We start from the raw sequence: 18,079 nt of genomic DNA on the forward strand, positions 1-18,079 counted from the left end.
AATGTCAGACGTGTTAAGTTCTCAGCTGGGACATGCAGATCTACACCGGGCTGGGAAAAAGCACATCACACACATTAAAATGTGGTGTAAGCTTACTGGTGGTAATGATTTTAGTAGACTGAGGTCCTCTGGTATTGTTCTTGATGACGCCCACTGAGACCTCGTACTCCTGACCGGGACCAAGCCCTGACTGCTCATACATAGTCTGGGAGGATGGAAGGGTTGTCAGGATCTTCCCATTCTCCTCTTTCTGAAAGGTCAAAGGTCAAAGACGGTTTTAAAGCAACACTACTTCTGGAATCATACATAGCCTACTTACATACTCAACAGTCTGAGGTAAGCCACATCAATTTTTCCTTCGGATCAAGGAAATAAATCTTTCACACAGTTAATGTTGACTTAAACATGACCAATTATTACACTATTTAGTAAGTCTTTGATTGCTTCACATAAGAATGCTGCAAACAAAGCCCATTTGGCCCATGGTGATAGTGATTAAGTGCTGACCATCGATTACAGGTCCTTCCATTTGATGTATGGGGCAATAAAGCCAAAGTGCACAGGAGGATGGGTTAAGGACAGGGAAAGGAATAAACACCACTGAGAATGTCCTGGCGTCCCGAGACCTCCACGAGGAGTGTTAAAATGAGGTTACACAGCCATTCGTAAAAATGTACTCATGGACAATAAGAAGGGCTTTATGGTTGCACAGACCTTTGCCATATTGCAGCTAAACAGATTTGTGATTTGTTATTTTCCATGTACCGGTTCACATCAACATCATTGTGTAATGTGTAAAGTTTGGTGGTGTGATGGCAATTTGTGGTTTGTTGTGTGTGTTACATTTTTTGACTTTGTTATTCTGAGTTTGCTGAATTGAAAACTGAACTGACCTCGACCCTGATAGCTATTGCTACTTTGCTGGACACGATAACTAGCCAAGCATGCCAAGATCTCACTAAAAGAGCAGCTTGTGCATATCTGTTGTCTTGTCCCTGAGGTTTGGAAAATCCTAGGCAAGACCTAGCAGGGATCGCTTGCATAGAGATGGATAAATTGCCAGAGAGAGAAGGACAGACTGACCGTGTTACGGACATAGAGCTCCCAGGCATCAAAGGGAATGTCCAGCTGATCCCACAACACTTCTACTGAGGTGTCCCTCACCGATTTGAACTTCAAGCCGTCTGGCTCCGGTAGATCTGACAGTGAGACAAAGGAATATATTATGCCTGATCCCAAAATATTGTATGTCGAGACAGTGTGGGGTTTTAAACGTTGTGAAGCATCAATGAAATGTAGTTTTTATTTTATTTATTTTATCACCTATTCTAAAAGGAAAGCCTTGTGTTAACATTGTGCTGTGAAAGTTTCTCCACTGTACCGGATAGCATTTTGATTATGTTTAATATGTGCAAATGGTCTTTTCCTGACAGTCTAAAGAGGACCGCATTCCCATGAACGCAGGCTGCTCAGCGAAGTCTTCAGATCTGAGCTCCATTAAGAAGGTATGACCTACTTGTGGCCACCCTGGCACTGATTGGGATGCTCTTCTTGTTGCTGAGGATGGCGTAGACGTTGATCAGGTACTCGATGCCGGGCTCCAGCTCGCTGACTGTGGCAGCAGTCTTGTCTCCGGGCACTCTGAACTCCTGGTACAGACCCCCAGGACTAGTGGGCACATATGCAATCAGATACTCTGTCACCAGCATCTCATTGTTCCAGGTCAGATCCACTGTCTCGGTGGTGACCTCTGTTACAGTCAGGTCCTTTGGAGGTGAAACTAGAGAGAGCGAGAAAGAAAGAAAAAGAGAGAGACAGGAAATAGTCTGACCTTTCTATTGTCTCAGACACTTGGTTTCCCATGCCCTCATCCACTAACAGTCCTCTACACAAAGAAAATGCATTCCCCAGACTTACATCTGGCAGTGGTCTGGACTGCCAAAGATCTTTAAGACAGAGATAGAGACTGAAATGCACAGCTTTTGGAATCAGAGGAAATCATAATGGACCTTTTAATCCTTTTCTCAATCTCTTTCAAAATAATGAAAATAGTTTCTCATTATTTTGAGATTTGATTAAGTTTTGGATTTAATGTGTCATTCAGCAAGCACTGGGAATATCAAACAGAACAATTAGTGAAATGAACTGAACTCAATTATCCATACATAGTTTATTTTTCTCAGTTGATAGAAACCGTTCTTACCTTCTGAGCAGTCTTCTCCGATGTATCCCTCATCACAGAGACATTGTCCATTCACACAGCGGCCCATGTCCTGGCAGTTGTTGAGGCAGCTCAGCTCTCCACAGTTGTCTCCCATGTATCGCTCCTCACACATGCACTTCCCATTAACACAGTGCCCCCTGTTGTTGCAATTATCAGGGCAGGTGAGTTCAGAGCAGTCGACACCCGCATAGCCCTCCAGGCAGACACATTTGCCATCCACGCAGTATCCCCTGTCCAGGCAGTCATTGGGACAGTGCTTCTCAGTGCAGTCTTCCCCTGTGAAGCCCTCGTCGCAGACGCACTGCCCGTCAACGCAGCGTCCCCGGTTCAGGCAGTTGTTGGGGCAGCTCAGCTCGCTGCAGTCCTCACCGGTGAAGCCAGCATAGCAGACACACCGGCCATCCACACAATCTCCACTGCCATAGCAGTCTGAGGGGCAGATCTTGATGCTGCAGTCCTCACCACCGAACCCTTCATCGCACACACACTGTCCGTTGACACAGCGGCCCCGGTTGAGACAGTTGTTGGGGCAGGAGAGCTCAGAGCAGTCCTCTCCCTGGTAGCCTACATTGCAGACGCACTGCCCGTTGACACACTGTCCCCTGTTATGGCAGTTGTTGGGACAAGCCAGCTGGCTACAATCCTCTCCTTGGTAGCCAGCATTACAGATACACATGCCGTTGAAGCAGACACCTCTATCGTTGCAGTCACTGGGGCAGGTGAGCTTGGAGCAGTCCTCTCCAGTGTAGCCAGCGCTGCAGACACACTGGCCGTCCACACAGAAACCATTTCCCAGGCAGTCACTTGGGCAGGTTTTCTCCCCACAGTCCTCCCCGGTGAATCCTTCTTCGCAGTAGCAGGTTCCATTGATGCAGCGGCCGCGGTCGTAGCAGTCGTTGGGGCAGATGAGTTCGGAGCAGTCATAGCCCGTCCAGGGCTCTTCACACACACACTCCCCGTCCACACACTTTCCACGGCTTAGGCAGTTGTTCAGGCAGTCTGTCTGAGAACAGTCCTCTCCAGTGTAACCCTTGGCACAGACACAGACCCCACCAATACATTGTCCGTTCCCACCACAGTCCACTTTGCAAACCTTGAGTGAACAGTCATCCCTGCCAAAGCCCTCAAAGCAGACGCACTTCCCATCGACACAGCGACCTTGGTCCTGGCAGTTGTTGGGGCAGGAGAGCTCAGAGCAGTCCTCTCCCTGGTAGCCTACATTGCAGACGCATTGTCTGTTGACACACTGTCCCCTGTTGTGGCAGTTGTTGGGACAAGCCAGCTGGCTACAATCCTCTCCTTGGTAGCCAGCATTACAGATACACATGCCGTTGAAGCAGACACCTCTATCGTTGCAGTCACTGGGGCAGGTGAGCTTGGAGCAGTCCTCTCCAGTGTAGCCAGCGCTGCAGACACACTGGCCGTCCACACAGAAACCATTTCCCAGGCAGTCACTTGGGCAGGTTTTCTCCCCACAGTCCTCCCCGGTGAATCCTTCTTCGCAGTAGCAGGTTCCATTGACGCAGCGGCCGCGGTCGTAGCAGTCGTTGGGGCAGATGAGTTCGGAGCAGTCGTAGCCCGTCCAGGGCTCTTCACACACACACTCCCCGTCCACACACTTTCCACGGCTTAGACAGTTGTTCAGGCAGTCTGTCTGAGAACAGTCCTCTCCAGTGTAACCCTTGGCACAGACACAGACCCCACCAATACATTGTCCGTTCCCACCACAGTCCACTTTGCAAACCTTGAGTGAACAGTCATCCCTGCCAAAGCCCTCAAAGCAGACGCACTTCCCATCCACACAGCGACCTTGGTCCTGGCAGTTGTTGGGGCATTCAGACTTGGTGCAGTTGGGTCCCTTCCAGCCAGGCTCGCAAATGCAACCACAGGTGTCAGCACTGTAGTTGCCATGGCCATTGCAATAAGGCTTGGTCCCCACCTCACCTAAAAGAGCAGAGTTTAGAGATTATAACCCTCTGAATCATAATCCCTGTCTTCCTCCTTTTCACTAAGACATTTCATTTTAAAATATTGTAATCAAGACAGGACTGTAATCATAGTCAGGACACCCACTTATGTTCTGAATAACACCCTACAGTACTAATCCGTACAGAATATGTCTGTGCCTCTATGTTCATTCCCTTTCCATGTGGTGTAAAAGAGAAAGTACTGTTAAACCCAATCCCACATTCAATTCCATTGATGCTTCCTAGAGGTTGAGTAAAATAGATGTGCCTCTGAAGGAAGGAGAGGTGATGTGTAGAGAACGACAGATGACTCTAGTGCCAAAAAATCCATTGTAGCATGGGCTGTGCCATTCAAGACATTCACCATTTTGAAGTAGTCAACTGGGTGGGACTTCCTATGGGTTAAGGAAGGACCACATAATTCCATCCAGGTCATCAGGAGGGATCAGCCAATTAATTATACTTGTGAGCAAACATTCCATAACTGCAGGTAGCAGTAAATCAATAACACTGGCTTTATAACTGTTTAAACCTACTCCAGGTGGCAGTATGCACCCTTTCAGTTTGTTTACCAACTCATAGAAGTAGTAGAAGAAGAACATGTACTACTTCAAAATGGAGATGGCATCAATGGCACTGCTCTTGTGCTCACAGATGCCATAATGGGACAGATTCCGTAGTTGTCCTTAGTTTTGAGTCTTCTATCATTCTCTATAGCTGACATTCATACTAAGTATGCTATACTAGGAGAGGGGATGAATGAGCCAATCAGAAGCTGGGTGTGGTTAGGTTGACATGTATACAGTACCTGTGACTGGCTGAACGCTGCAGCCGCCAGCGTCTCCACTAGCGCATTGGTCTCTCAGCGTGGACACCTCTCCCTCCAGCATCTCCAATCTGCTCAGGAGGTCCTTCAGATCCGGGAGCCCATCAGTGCATGCACACTCCTGCTGAGGAATGTTAATGCGGTGAGTGAAAACTATCTGGTTCTGGCCATCCAGGGTATGTTCGGTGGTGCGGAGGCTTGAAGGCGGACCTGCGTCCTGGGGCTCGAGGCTGGTGCTTCCTAGGGCATCCAGGTCCACTGAGCATAGTGAGCCGGAAGGGACATTGATGTTGTAGACGTGGTTGAAGACCACTGGTTGCTCAGCGCTGGTCAGGGTCACATTGTTTCCGCCAGGGGTTGTCAAGGTCGCCCGTTTATCCCTAAGTAATTTTCTCACCAGCCCAGCTTGGCAGAGGTTGAGAAGGAGAGTCAGGAAGACACACCCTAAAATGCTTTTAGTTCCCATTTTTGTCTTTCTCAACTGGACTCCTCGGACAAAGCTTGGAAGTCTGGCCAAATCTGAATAAGTGTAGGGGCCCTGGAAGAAAGAAAAAAAGACATTGAGTCAAAGACAGCCCCAGTAATGCACGTTGATACAGTGGGGCAAAAAGACAGCCCCAGTAATGCACGTTGATACAGTGGGGCAAAAAGACAGCCCCAGTAATGCACGTTGATACAGTGGGGCAAAAAGACAGCCCCAGTAATGCACGTTGATACAGTGGGGCAAAAAGACAGCCCCAGTAATGCACGTTGATACAGTGGGGCAAAAAGACAGCCCCAGTAATGCACGTTGATACAGTGGGGCAAAAAAGTATTTAGTCAGCCACCAATTGTGCAAGTTCTCCCACTTAAAAAGATGAGAGTGGCCTGTAATTTTCATCATAGGTACACTTCAACTATGACAGACAAATTGAGAAAAAAAATTCCTGAAAATCACATTGTAGGATTTTTTATGAATTTATTTGCAAATTATGGTGGAAAGTACATTTTCACACAGTCACTCTGGGGAGACGTCCATGCCTGTAAAATTTGCAAAGGCAGACAATAACCTGTGAATTACAAGATGGCAAAATGGGTCAGCAAACATAGTCAACAAAACTTTATAACTTCAAGCGTTCAGACTAACGCCTAACCCTCAGTATATTTTCCCGCCCAGAAATGTGACCACACACTGTGAGCCACAGTAAGCAATTGAAAGTCAGTGAATTTGTACCTAAACCCCAACATACTGAAGGTTGCTTTTGTCTTTGGAGACTTTATGAAAAATGGAGTGTCAGCTGGATGTTAAACCATTGTGATTAACCTACCCATAGCACTCTGGTAATTGACATCACAGCACAAACTGAGCTCCATGTAGCCATTAGCCCTTGAAAGAGTGTCCTACAAAGCACCATTTCCTTGCATCAACAATTATATATATACTTCAATATATATATACACTTGGCCTATGTTTTTGGCACTCTGAACCCCTGCTACGTGTGTTCCTGTGCAATATATTTTGTGTGCAGTCCGTTATGGCCACACTGCCCCACAGAGATTAGAACCTGCTTTTTAGAACCTGCTTTTTCCCACAAAACAGTTCAAGAAAAGATTATATGTTTAACATATGCAGATATATATAATGTTATTACTAGTATGGCCTCAAAGAATGACATCACCCTACCTGAGCCCTAAAATAACTTCCCCGACCTGCTGAGCCAAAGACCCTGACCGTTTCTAGTTTTGTGTTGCACCTCTGTACCCATCAAAAATGAATATGTAGCAGGTATTTTCACAGCAAATAGCTAAATATACAGTGAGCTCCAAAATTATTGGAACAGTGACACGTTTTCCGTAGTTTTGGCTCTGTACTGAAGTACTTTGGATTTGGAATTATACAATGACTACGAGGTTAAAGTACAGGGTATTTTTATTCATATCGGGTGCACCGTTCGCACTTGATTGAAGTCCACCTGTGGTACATTCAATTGATTGGACATGATTTGTAAAGGCACACACCTGTCTATATGAGATCCCACAGTTGACAGTGTATGTCAGAGCAAAAACCAAGCCAGGAGGTTGAAGGAATTGTCCATAGAGCTCCGAGACAGGATTGTGTTGAGGCACAAATCTGGGGAAGGGTACAAAAAAAATGTCTGCAGCATTGAAGTTCCCCAAGAACACAGTGGCCTCCATCATTCTTAAATGGAAGAAGTTTTGATCCACCAAGACTCTTCCTAGAGCTGGCCGCCGGGCCAAACTGAACAATCTGGGGAAAAGGGCCTTGGTCAGGGAGGTGACCAAGAACCCGATGGTCACGCTGACAGAGTTCCAGAATTACTCTGAAGGACAACCATCTCTGCAGCACTCCACCAATCAGGCCTTTATGGTAGATTGGCCAGATGGAAGCCACTCCTCAGTAAAAGGCACATGACAGCTCGCTTGGAGTTTGCCAAAAGGCACCGAAAGAGTCTCAGACCATGAGGAACAAGATATTCTGGTCTGATGAAACCAAGATTGAACACTTTGACCTGAATGCCAAGCGTCACGTCGGGATGAAACCTGGCACCGTCCCTACGGTGAAGCATGGTGGTGGCAGCAGGATGATGTGCAGGTGTTTTTTAGCGGCGGGGACTGTGAGACTAGTCAGGATTGAGGCAAAGATGAGCGGAGCAAAGTACAGAGAGATCCTTGATGAAAACTTGCTCCAGACCACTCAGGACCTCAAACTGAGGCAAAGGTTCACCTTCCAACTGGAAGCACACAGCCAAGACAATGCAGGAGTGGCTTCAGGACAAGTCTCTGAATGTCCTTGAGTGGCCCAGCCAGAGCCAGTACTTGAACCCGTTAGTTTTGAAAACAGTTGTGCAGCAACTCTCCCTATCCAACCTGACAGCTTGAGAGGATCTGCAGAGAAGAATGGGAGAAACTCCCAAATACAGGTGTACAAAGTTTGTAGTGTCATACCCAAGAAGACTCAGGGCTGTAATCTCTGCTAAAGGTGCTTCAGCAAAGTACTGAGTAAAGGATCTGAATACTGATGTAAATGTGATATTTCTGTTTGACATTTTTGATACATTTGCAAACATTTCAAAAAACTATTTTTTTCTTTGTCATTATTGGGTTTTGTGTGTAGATTGATGAGGGAGAAAAAAACAAGTTAATATATTTTAGAATAAGTCTATAATGCAAAAAAATGTGTAAAAGGTCAAGGGGTCTGAATACATTATGAATGCACTGTATATGTTTATTAAAGTAGTAAAAAGTGAAGTATTTAGTCCAATATTCATAGCACGCAATGACTACATCAAACTTGTGACAAACTTGTTGGAAGGATTTGCTATTTGTTTTGTGTTTCAGATGATTTTTTTGCCAATAGAAATGAATAGTAAATCATGTATTGTGACATTTTGGATTCACTTTAGCTGGAGAATAACAAATAATAGAATATGTTTCTAAACACTTCTGCATTAATGTGGATGTTACCGTGATTATGAATAACCCTTAATGAATCATGAAGAATTATGAGTGAGAAAGTTACAGACAAATATCATACCCCAAGACATGCTAACCTCTCACCATTACAATAACAGTGGAGGTTAACATTTTTTGGGGGGGTATGATATTTGTGAGTCTGTAACTTTCTCACTCGTCATTATTTGACATCAGACAAGACAGGACATAACTGACGTTTTTGTCTGACACGGCACTCAAAGATGCTCCCTGCGTTACTCCTGTTCCTCTGACACCAAGATAATTCTAGAGTGTCGATAACAGGTTTGGATGAAACATTTCCCTCCACACTGTACATTACATGTTGAAGCCTAACCAGCTGTTTCATGCATTAAATCGATAACTCATGAACAATGCATACCCACACACAACCCACACATAACTTGAGAAATGCATGTGTAACCGAATTTGCATTAATCATGCATTGGGAAGATAGCCAAAGACTGCCAGAAGTGGAGATCCTTTGTTGCTGGCCTATCCACCAGCTGCCGTGATGGGTATGAGTGAATGAGTGGTGCATTGGGAGCTATAAGCAACAGTTTGTTACTTGTACACATATCCCATGTTAGGATTCAGCCAAAACTCAACATTTCCACTGGCCAATTCAGATCACTCTGATGACTTCATGCAAGAGCCCTGTAATTTGTGGGAGACTGATTGGAACACAACGTGGGAAAGAAGTCAGGGATGACTCTGAGTTTGGGGTTTCCAATGGTTTGATGGGTGGGTGTGAGAGGAGACACAAATGTAGCAAGACTCTGGTTGATCCATTGAATGTATGTGAAACCACAGATCCGGTAGGATTAATAATGCCCAGCCCTATCTCCTAATTCACAATAGACTGCAAATTCTGCAGGTGACATGGAGAGTTACACTCTCGCCCACTGATTTCCACTTTAACATTATAAACCGTACTTGGCAACAACAGGTTAAGTTACAGCCCACATGCTTTCACAGCATTCCTGATCTAAGACAGGTTAATTTTTTATGTACTATAAAAAGCCCTCAGATGAAGCAGAAGGGGCCTGACTAATCAATCAATAGTATAGTGGCTATCAAATCCCTACAGGTTTGAAAAGAATTGAAGAGAAAACATCCATTGCAACTGCATATCCCATCAGTGATACACAGCACAGTAATCAAATGGCAAGGGAACGAAGGTTCACACAGAGTGGCCAACCAATGTAAGCTTACTATACACTCCCTCTTACAGCTCTGTGGAGAAAGACCATTCCAGAGCATCTCTTTTGAGAAAGACCATTCCAGAGCATCTCTTTTGAGAAAGACCATTCCAGAGCATCTCTTTTGAGAAAGACCATTCCAGAGCATCTCTTTTGAGAAAGACCATTCCAGAGCATCTCTTTTGAGAAAGACCATTCCAGAGCATCTCTTTTGAGAAAGACCATTCCAGAGCATCTCTTTTGAGAAAGACCATTCCAGAGCATCTCTTTTGAGAAAGACCATTCCAGAGCATCTCTTTTGAGAAAGACCATTCCAGAGCATCTCTTTTGCTACTCTCTGGTTTCAGTGGAAATAAAGTTATAGCAGGCCCATGGTCCAGTCAGCAGTCCACGTGTAATGGCTATTCCATATCTCCTTTTCCATTCCTACCTTACCTGCATCTCCAGTTCTTTCATCTCACTGTCTTGCAATGTCATGAGCTACAGTGGCCATTTCTCCGCACTCCAACTCATTGGAGGACTCATTGTATTTTGGGTGCTGTTAGTAGTGGATGTCCTGTATACTATTTTAGAATAACGGTCAGTATACACACATCACAAATTGACCCCATAGTTTGCTCGTCTCATTTACCACATTTTTAGGTAAATCCTTCACTCCTTTAGTTTACCCAGAGATTGTGAAACCAATGACCTCTGCTTCAATATGGAGTCTGTGTTGGTCAGTTCCCAACTCCAACATGCAGTTTATCTATTATGGGCGTGTGATTACAATGGCCCCTATTATTCCCTGGAGACAGGGATATTCTTTCATCTGAGACTTGTGATGAATAGCCTTGGTGGATGTTGAGTGGCCCACATATATATATATATATATATATATATATAGTTTCCTAGTTTGTACGTCCTAAATACCCAGAAATCTCAGAGCTTAGCAACTGACAGCTGGAGTGTTACCTATCTTGGTTGCTTTTCTAGAAAGGGTTAGGAGCCTGTGTTGGATGACCTCTTCCCTGGTGAGGGTGATAATGGTGGAAAGGGTAGTAATAATGAAATGGGGAAGTCCCCATTAGCTGCTTGCTTTCCATCAGGTACTCATTTACTCCCTGGGGGACATTTCTCTCCTTCTTTTCCTCCCTCGTTCATGAGGGATGACCTCAATTTTACCATCGTGCCTTCTGCAACTCCCAAAGGACTGGAGGATCCATAACATCTAACATCTCTCTTTCTCTCTCCCTCATCCTGTCCCTCCCATTGACGTCCTCAGTCTGCCTCCCCTTTGCTTTTGAAGCACAGGTATGAAATCCAGCTTGGGTTTCATTTTCTGTCTCACATCTGGTGGGAGGCTAGATAAAGGTGGGTCAGGGTTTGGGTCGTAAAGGGCTTGGGAGAAATAGGCTTGCAACCTGTTTCTGACGTTTCTCCAATAGACTTTACGGAGAAGAGTGAGTCAGCACGTCTCTAGTCATAGGATAAAAGAAGTAGTAGCTGGTTTTTAATCAACCAAAGATATATTTTCTATTTGGTTTCTGACAGCATGTCTCATCAGAATTAAACCATGGGTTTCATATTATAGGATTTGATTCATTAGTGGGGTTTCGGTGTGTTTGAGAGCAGCGGAGAGGTTTTCCTTGTCCTTGGTCCTAATCTCTTGGAGATTATGGGAGGATGGGAGGATGTTCAAAGCAGTAAATATTAAAGTGTGTGTGCATCAGTGTGTGTGTGTGTGTTGTGTGTGTGTGTGTGTGTGTGTGTGTGTGTGTGTGTGTGTGTGTGTGTGTGTGTGTGTGTGTGTGTGTGTGAGTCGTGTGTGAGTGTGAGTGTATGTCATGTATGTCATGTGTGAGTGTATGTCGGTATGTGTGTGTGTGTGTGTGTGTGTGTGTGTGTGTGTGTGTGTGTGTGTGTGTGTGTGTGTGTGTGTGTGTGTGTGTGTTTGTGTGTGTGTGTGTGTGTGTGTGTGTGTGTGAGTGTGAGTGTATGTCATGTATGTCATGTGTGAGTGTATGTCGGTATGTGTGCGCATGTGTGTTTTGGGTTTGAAAGTGTTTGCAGATATAAAAATGTAATGGAAAAATGTAATGGAAAAATGTAATGGATTCCATTTCGACCTTCTAGGAAAGAATCTCAGTGGAAGGCTTGAAGTCAACTTCAAGAGTTGGTCAGAAATGTTACTGATATTCACAGCCACTAAAAAAAACTTGAACAAACTATAATATAAGAGTTTTATCATTTGGACATGGGACACCTAGCCGTGATAAAGGACGCATAATTCACTTCAGAATGGGGTTGATCAAGGACATCTCGTTTCACAATGGGACTTTGGGAGACATTTGTTGAGAAAAAAGAAATGAGAAAAAAAATCTGTGTTTCTTTCAACTATATTCCAGAATTACTTTAGCTTTATTACTCTTCCCCCGTCCTGGCATGGTCAGGGAACTTTCCCACATGGAAAACGGGGACGAGGAATCTTGGCGCTAGATTCAGGACATCTGTTTTGTCTAGCCCAAGCCCAAGGCATTGATGGATGAGCCAAATGGCCAGACTGGGGCAGCCTTTAAGCGTAAGAGGAACTTTCTCTGCAGGTCCAGAGGGGGTATACTATGAATATAGCTAGATGGACACATGATTTTCTGAAATTAGCTAGCTTCAGTTAGCTTTACATTCCAGCTCAGGATACATCCATATTACCAAGGTGGATATATTGATTGTGCACCTGCCGCTTACTCAAGTCTGCTCGACCTAGGCTTACAACTGCACGTTCATTTTGCACGTGTCTAGTCGAATGCTGAACTCTTCGTTGAGACAAAGCTGAAACATAAATCGATGTGCGAATCAGTGATATGTTTTCATTTGTGGCTGTAAGGGGGACCGCCCTAGCGGTGGATTGGTCTGTGAAGAGGCAATAATGCAGAGCTGATTTTCTTGTCCAGGGTGAGGCTGGAGATAATAGCTGGTGATAATATATATATATATTTAAAAAAAGACAAACAGCGTGATGAACATAAGGACAAACTTAATCAACTAGAACAATCAAAAGAAACACCTTCGGTAATCGCTTTTAAACCGGCAACATACAAACCTTATCTCTGTCTCCCAAAAATTGGGAAAGCAATGTTTAAATAGTCTACCCATCATGCCTCTGACCAATGGGAAGAATACATAACACAATGATCAATTAACATTGAAAGGGAAAAATTACAATACACACATGTTCAGGTCATAAACATACAGTTGAAGTCAGAAGTTTACATACACTTAGGTCACGAGTCATGAAAACTCGTTTTACAACCACTCCACAAATCTCTTGTTAACAAACTATAGTTTTGTGAAGTCGGTTAAGACATCTACTTTGTGCATGACACAAGTAATTTTTCCAACAATTGTTTACAGACAGATTATTGAACTTCTAATTCACTATATCACAATTCCAGTGGGTCAGAAGTTTACATACTCTAAGTTGACTGTGCCTTTAAACAGCTTGGAAAATTCCAGAAAATTATGTCATGGCTTTAGAAGCTTCTTATAGGCTAATTGACATCATTTGATTAAATTGGAGGTGTACCTGTGGATGTATTTCAAGGCATACCTTCAAACTCGGTGCCTCTTTGCTTGACATCATGGGAAAATAAAAAGAAATCAGCCAAGATTTCAGAAAAAAAAATTGTAGACCTCCACTAGTCTGGTTCATCCTTGGGAGCAATTTCCAAATGCCTGAAGGTACCAAGTTCATCTGTACAAACAATAGTACGCAAGTATAAACATGGGACGACACAGCCGTCATACCGCTCAGGAAGGAGACGCGTTCTGTCTCCTAGAGATGAATGTACTTTGGTGTGAAAAGTACAAATCAATCCCAGAACATCAGCAAAGGACCGACATAACCTGAAAGGCCGCTCAGAAAGGAAGAAGCCACTGCTCCAAAACCACCATAAAAAGCCAAGATTACGATTTGCAACTGCACATGGGGACAAAGATCATACTTTTTGGAGAAATGTCCTCTGGTCTGATGAAACAAAAATAGTGAAAATTGAAAAATTAAAAGTGAAAAAAAAAAATAGAAAAAGGGGGAGGCTTGTAAGCACACCATCCCAACCGTGAAGCACAGGGGTGGCAGCATCATGTTGTGGGGGTACTTTGCAGTCCTCCTGACTGAGATGGAGTAACTGAGTCATGTTTGTAGGCCTCCTTGCTCGCACACACTTTTTCAGTTCTGCCCACACATTTTTTATAGGACTGAGGTCAGGGCTTTGTGATGGCCACTCCAATACCTTGACTTTGTTGTCTGTAAACCATTTTGCCACAACTTTGGAAGTATGCTTGGGGTTAGTGTCCATTTGGAAGACCCATTTGCAACCAAGCTTTAACTTCCTGACTGATGTCTTGAGATGTTGTTTCAATATATGCACATAATTTCCCCCCCTCATGATGCCATCTATTTTGTGAAGTGCACCAGTCCTTCCTGCAGCAAAGCACCCCCACAACATGATGCTGCCACCCCCGTGCTTCATGGATGGGATGGTGTTCTTCGGCTTGTAAGCATCCCCCTTTTTCCTCCAAACATAACGATGGTCATTATGGCCAAACAGTTCAATTTTTGTTTCATCAGACCAGAGGACATTTGAAAAAAAGGGGGCTGTCCCTAAGAAGTGTTTAAAAAGGCACAGTCAACTTAGTGGATGTAAACTTCTGACCCACTGGATTTGTGAAACAGTGAATTATAAGTGAAATAATCTGTCTGTAAACAATTGTTGGAAAAATGACTTGTGTCATGCACAAAGTAGATGTCCTAACCGCCTTTCAAAACTATAGTTTGTTAATAAGACACTTGTGGAGTGGTTGAAAAACGAGTTTTAAGTCACCTGGAATGCGTTTCATTTAACAGGTGTGCCTTCTTAAAAGTTAATTTGTGGAATTTCTTTCCTTCTTGTTGTTTTGTGACAAGGTAGGGCTGGTATACAGAAGATAGCCCTATTTGGTAAAAGACCAAGTTCATATTATGGCAAGAACAGTCCATCATTACATTAAGACATAAAGGTCAGTCAATCTGGAAAATTTCCAGAACTTTTAACATTTCTTCAAATGCAATCGCAAAAACCATCAAGTGCCATGATGAAATTGGCTCTCATGAAGACCGCCACAGGAAAGGAAGTGTTGTTCATTAGCGTTACCAGCCTCTGAAAGAGCTACCTCTGCTGCAGAGGATAAGTTCATTAGCGTTAACTGCACCTCAGACTACAGCCCAAATAAATGCTTCACAGATTTCAAGTAACAGACACATCTCAACATCAACTGTTCAGAGAAGACCACGTGAATCAGACCTTCATGGTCAAATTGCTGCAAAGAAACCACTACTAAAGGACTCCAATAAGACGCATGGAGGAGGTGTAATGTGTGGGGGTGCTGTAATGTGTGGGGGTGCTTTTCTGGTCAATTCTAAATAAATCACTGATTTATTTAGAATTCAAGGCACACTTAACCAGCATGGCTACCACAGCATTCTGCAGTGATACACCATCCCATCTGGTTTGCGTTTAGTGGGACTATCACTTATTTTTCAACAGGTCAATGACCCAACACACCTCCAGGCTGTGTAAGGGCTATTTGACTGAGAAGGAGACTGATGGAGTGCTGCATCAGGTGACCTGGCCTCCACAGTCACCCGACCACAACCCAATTGAGATGGTTTGGGATGAGTGAAGGAAAATCAGCCAAAAGGGCTTGGCATATGTGGAAACTCCTTCAACACTGATGGAAAAGCATTCCAGGTGAAGCTGGTTGAGAGAAGAGTGTGCAAAGCCGTCATCAAGGCAAAGGGTGGCTACTTTGAAGAATCTCAAATATAAAATATAGTTTGATTTGTTTAACACTTTCTTGGTTACTAAATGATTCAAATCAAATCAGGGTGGCAGGGTAGCCTAGTGGTTAGAGCGTTGGACTAGTAACTGGAAGGTTGCAAGTTCAAATCCTTGAGCTGACAAGGTACAAATCTGTCGTTCTGCCCCTGAACAGGCAGTTAGCCCACTGTTCCTAGGCCGTCATTGAAAAATAAGAATTTGTTCTTAACTGACTTGCCTAGTTAAATAAAGGTAAGGTCACATGCACATGTGCTGAATACAACAGGTGTAGACCTTAGAGTGAAATGCTTACTTACAAGCCCCTAACCAACAATGCAGTTTATAAAATAAGAATAAGAAATAAAAGGAACAAGTAATTATTACTTAATTAATTCTTAGAGCAGCAGTAAAATAACAATTGTGAGACTATATACAGGACCTACTGGTACAGAGTCTGTGTGTGGGGGCACCGGTTAGTCGAGGTAATATGTAGGTTGAGTTATTAAAGTGACTTTAACAGAGAATAGCAGTGGTGTAAAAGAGGGGGGGGGGCAATGCAAAAAGTCTGGGTAGCCATTTGATTCGATGTTCAGGAGTCTTATGCCTTGGGGGTAGAAGCTGTTTAGAAGCCTCTTGGATGTAGACTTGGCACTCCAGTACTGCTTGCAGTGTGGTAGCAGAGAGAACAGTCTATGACTAGGGTGGCTGGAGTCTTTGACCATTTTTATGGCCTTCCTCTGACACTGCCTGGTACAGAGGTCCTGGATGGCAGGAAGCTTGTACTGGGCCGTTCGCACTGCCCTCTGTAGTGCCTTGCGGTCGGAGGCTGAGCAGTTGCCAAACCAGTCAGGATGCTCTCGATGGTGCAGCTGTAGAACCTTTTGAGGATCTGAGTCTAGGTCCAAGAGGCTTCTAAACAGATTTCATATGTGTTATTTCATAGTTTTGATGTCTTCACTATTATTCTACAATGAAGAAAATAGTAAAAATAAAGAAAAACCCTTGAATGGTACTCTGTATAATAAAAAAATAAAAAAATTCTCAATGATTCTGGTGGTTTTTATGCTCAAAATCCCAAAATGTGCTGAAACAGCATCAAAACCTCAGGACAGGCACCAGGGAATTAATGCCTTCATTTCCCTCCATTCTTATCTTTGACGCATGAGTCTGTTGCTGACTCCAGTCATTGTTAATGGACAGAGTCAGCACAGGCTGCTTTGCGTGTCTTGAAGTAGATTCATTTGTTGCATTGTGTCGATTTCATATTTTCATAATTTTGCACTTGCATCCCTTGAACTCAAAACAACCAGACAAATGGACACTATACTGCATCTCAAACAATTTTCCAAGTTGGAATTTTGTAAAACGCTGTTTGGAGGGTTCGAAGATTGGAACGTCAACTATAATGACAGTTAAGACCAGACAGAGGCAGCGAATCTACAAGATTCAACTTTATTCATGACAGGCAACCACCATCTCCCTCACTGCTAGCTGTCGGGCAGGCGAACAGTGAGTACTTAAACGTCTTTACCAATTAGTACTTTTTACCAGGACTTTTGCACATCTTGGACATTTACTTTTGCTTTATTTACGTAACGGTAATGGGGCTTCTCCCGCCACTCAATGTGGGCCCAAGCCTTGGCTTCTATAAGATGGCTGCGACTAACAACAACGATTCTCTAAGTGTGTGACTGCATGAGGGTGTACTCGTGCGGGAGGATTCTGCTCTCCGACCGGCTGAATGCCCTAATGGATGGAGCTGCCTGTATTTTGCATGGGAGAACTCTGCTACCAGCTACTGTTTGTATGACTTTTTGTGAAAATGAAACCAAAGGAGGCCTTGGGAATGCGTCTCTCACACGACCGTGGGCCTGCCGTGTCCATGCAGAATCAAATAACGGACATGGTTCTGCTATGACTTCTACATTGCTGTCAGCAAGAGGTTCACCCTGAAGGACAGACGAATGGACTTCATTTACCTAAATACATTTTCCTTTGCAATTTGCGGGTTAGGCTACTGTTGAATGAACATGAGAATAGACAACAGCCCTTTGATGCATTTCATTTATCAAGCTAATAGTTTGAATGAGACACCTTTTGATTGTTGATATGGACATTTCCTTAGAACGTTATTTATTATGTGTGTGTGTGTGTGTGTAAGAATATTTCACATAATATTATTGTGTGTGTGTCATTCTGGTTGTTGGAGCTATCTGTTCTATGGTGAACTTGGGTTTCATCAAGGTTTATTTGTGTGTAAATCTGACTTTGCAATTCAGCCACCAACATCACCGCACGTCACTGGTGAATCAAAGGTCTCTGGTAAATCAAAGGTTTTGGTTTCGTTCTCTGGTAAATCTAAGGCAGATAAACAGTAGAGAAGGATCAGATGAATTCAAAATACCGATTTTCACCTGAATTGTGTTCGCCTGAAACTACATGTTGAACAATAGTTTGAAAGAGAGCATACAGCAGGCTAGACATGACTGCATATGTATAAAAAATCTAAAGCACCGCTCACCAAAAATGTTTAGCTCATGTTACAGATTTACACT

General features: G+C 43.7%; 1 protein-coding gene across 2 annotated transcripts in view; it reads right to left on the reverse strand.

Moving 5' to 3' along the window:
- The window catches only part of LOC112230791 (tenascin), a 52,634-nt gene that overhangs the window by 27,658 nt on the left and 6,897 nt on the right, over nucleotides 1-18,079 (reverse strand). For both annotated transcript variants that reach the window (XM_024397091.2, XM_024397090.2), the window contains exons 2-6: nucleotides 5,000-5,555; nucleotides 2,204-4,168; nucleotides 1,517-1,780; nucleotides 1,084-1,199; nucleotides 97-250 (exon numbers count right to left, since the gene is read on the reverse strand). In XM_024397091.2, the coding sequence (XP_024252859.2) occupies nucleotides 97-250; nucleotides 1,084-1,199; nucleotides 1,517-1,780; nucleotides 2,204-4,168; nucleotides 5,000-5,483 (2,983 nt within the window). In that variant the 5' untranslated portion in view covers nucleotides 5,484-5,555. The remainder of the gene's footprint in view (nucleotides 1-96; nucleotides 251-1,083; nucleotides 1,200-1,516; nucleotides 1,781-2,203; nucleotides 4,169-4,999; nucleotides 5,556-18,079) is intronic.

This window comes from Oncorhynchus tshawytscha, linkage group LG33 (assembly GCF_018296145.1).
Source record: "Oncorhynchus tshawytscha isolate Ot180627B linkage group LG33, Otsh_v2.0, whole genome shotgun sequence".
Classification (NCBI taxonomy): Eukaryota; Metazoa; Chordata; class Actinopteri; order Salmoniformes; family Salmonidae; genus Oncorhynchus; species Oncorhynchus tshawytscha.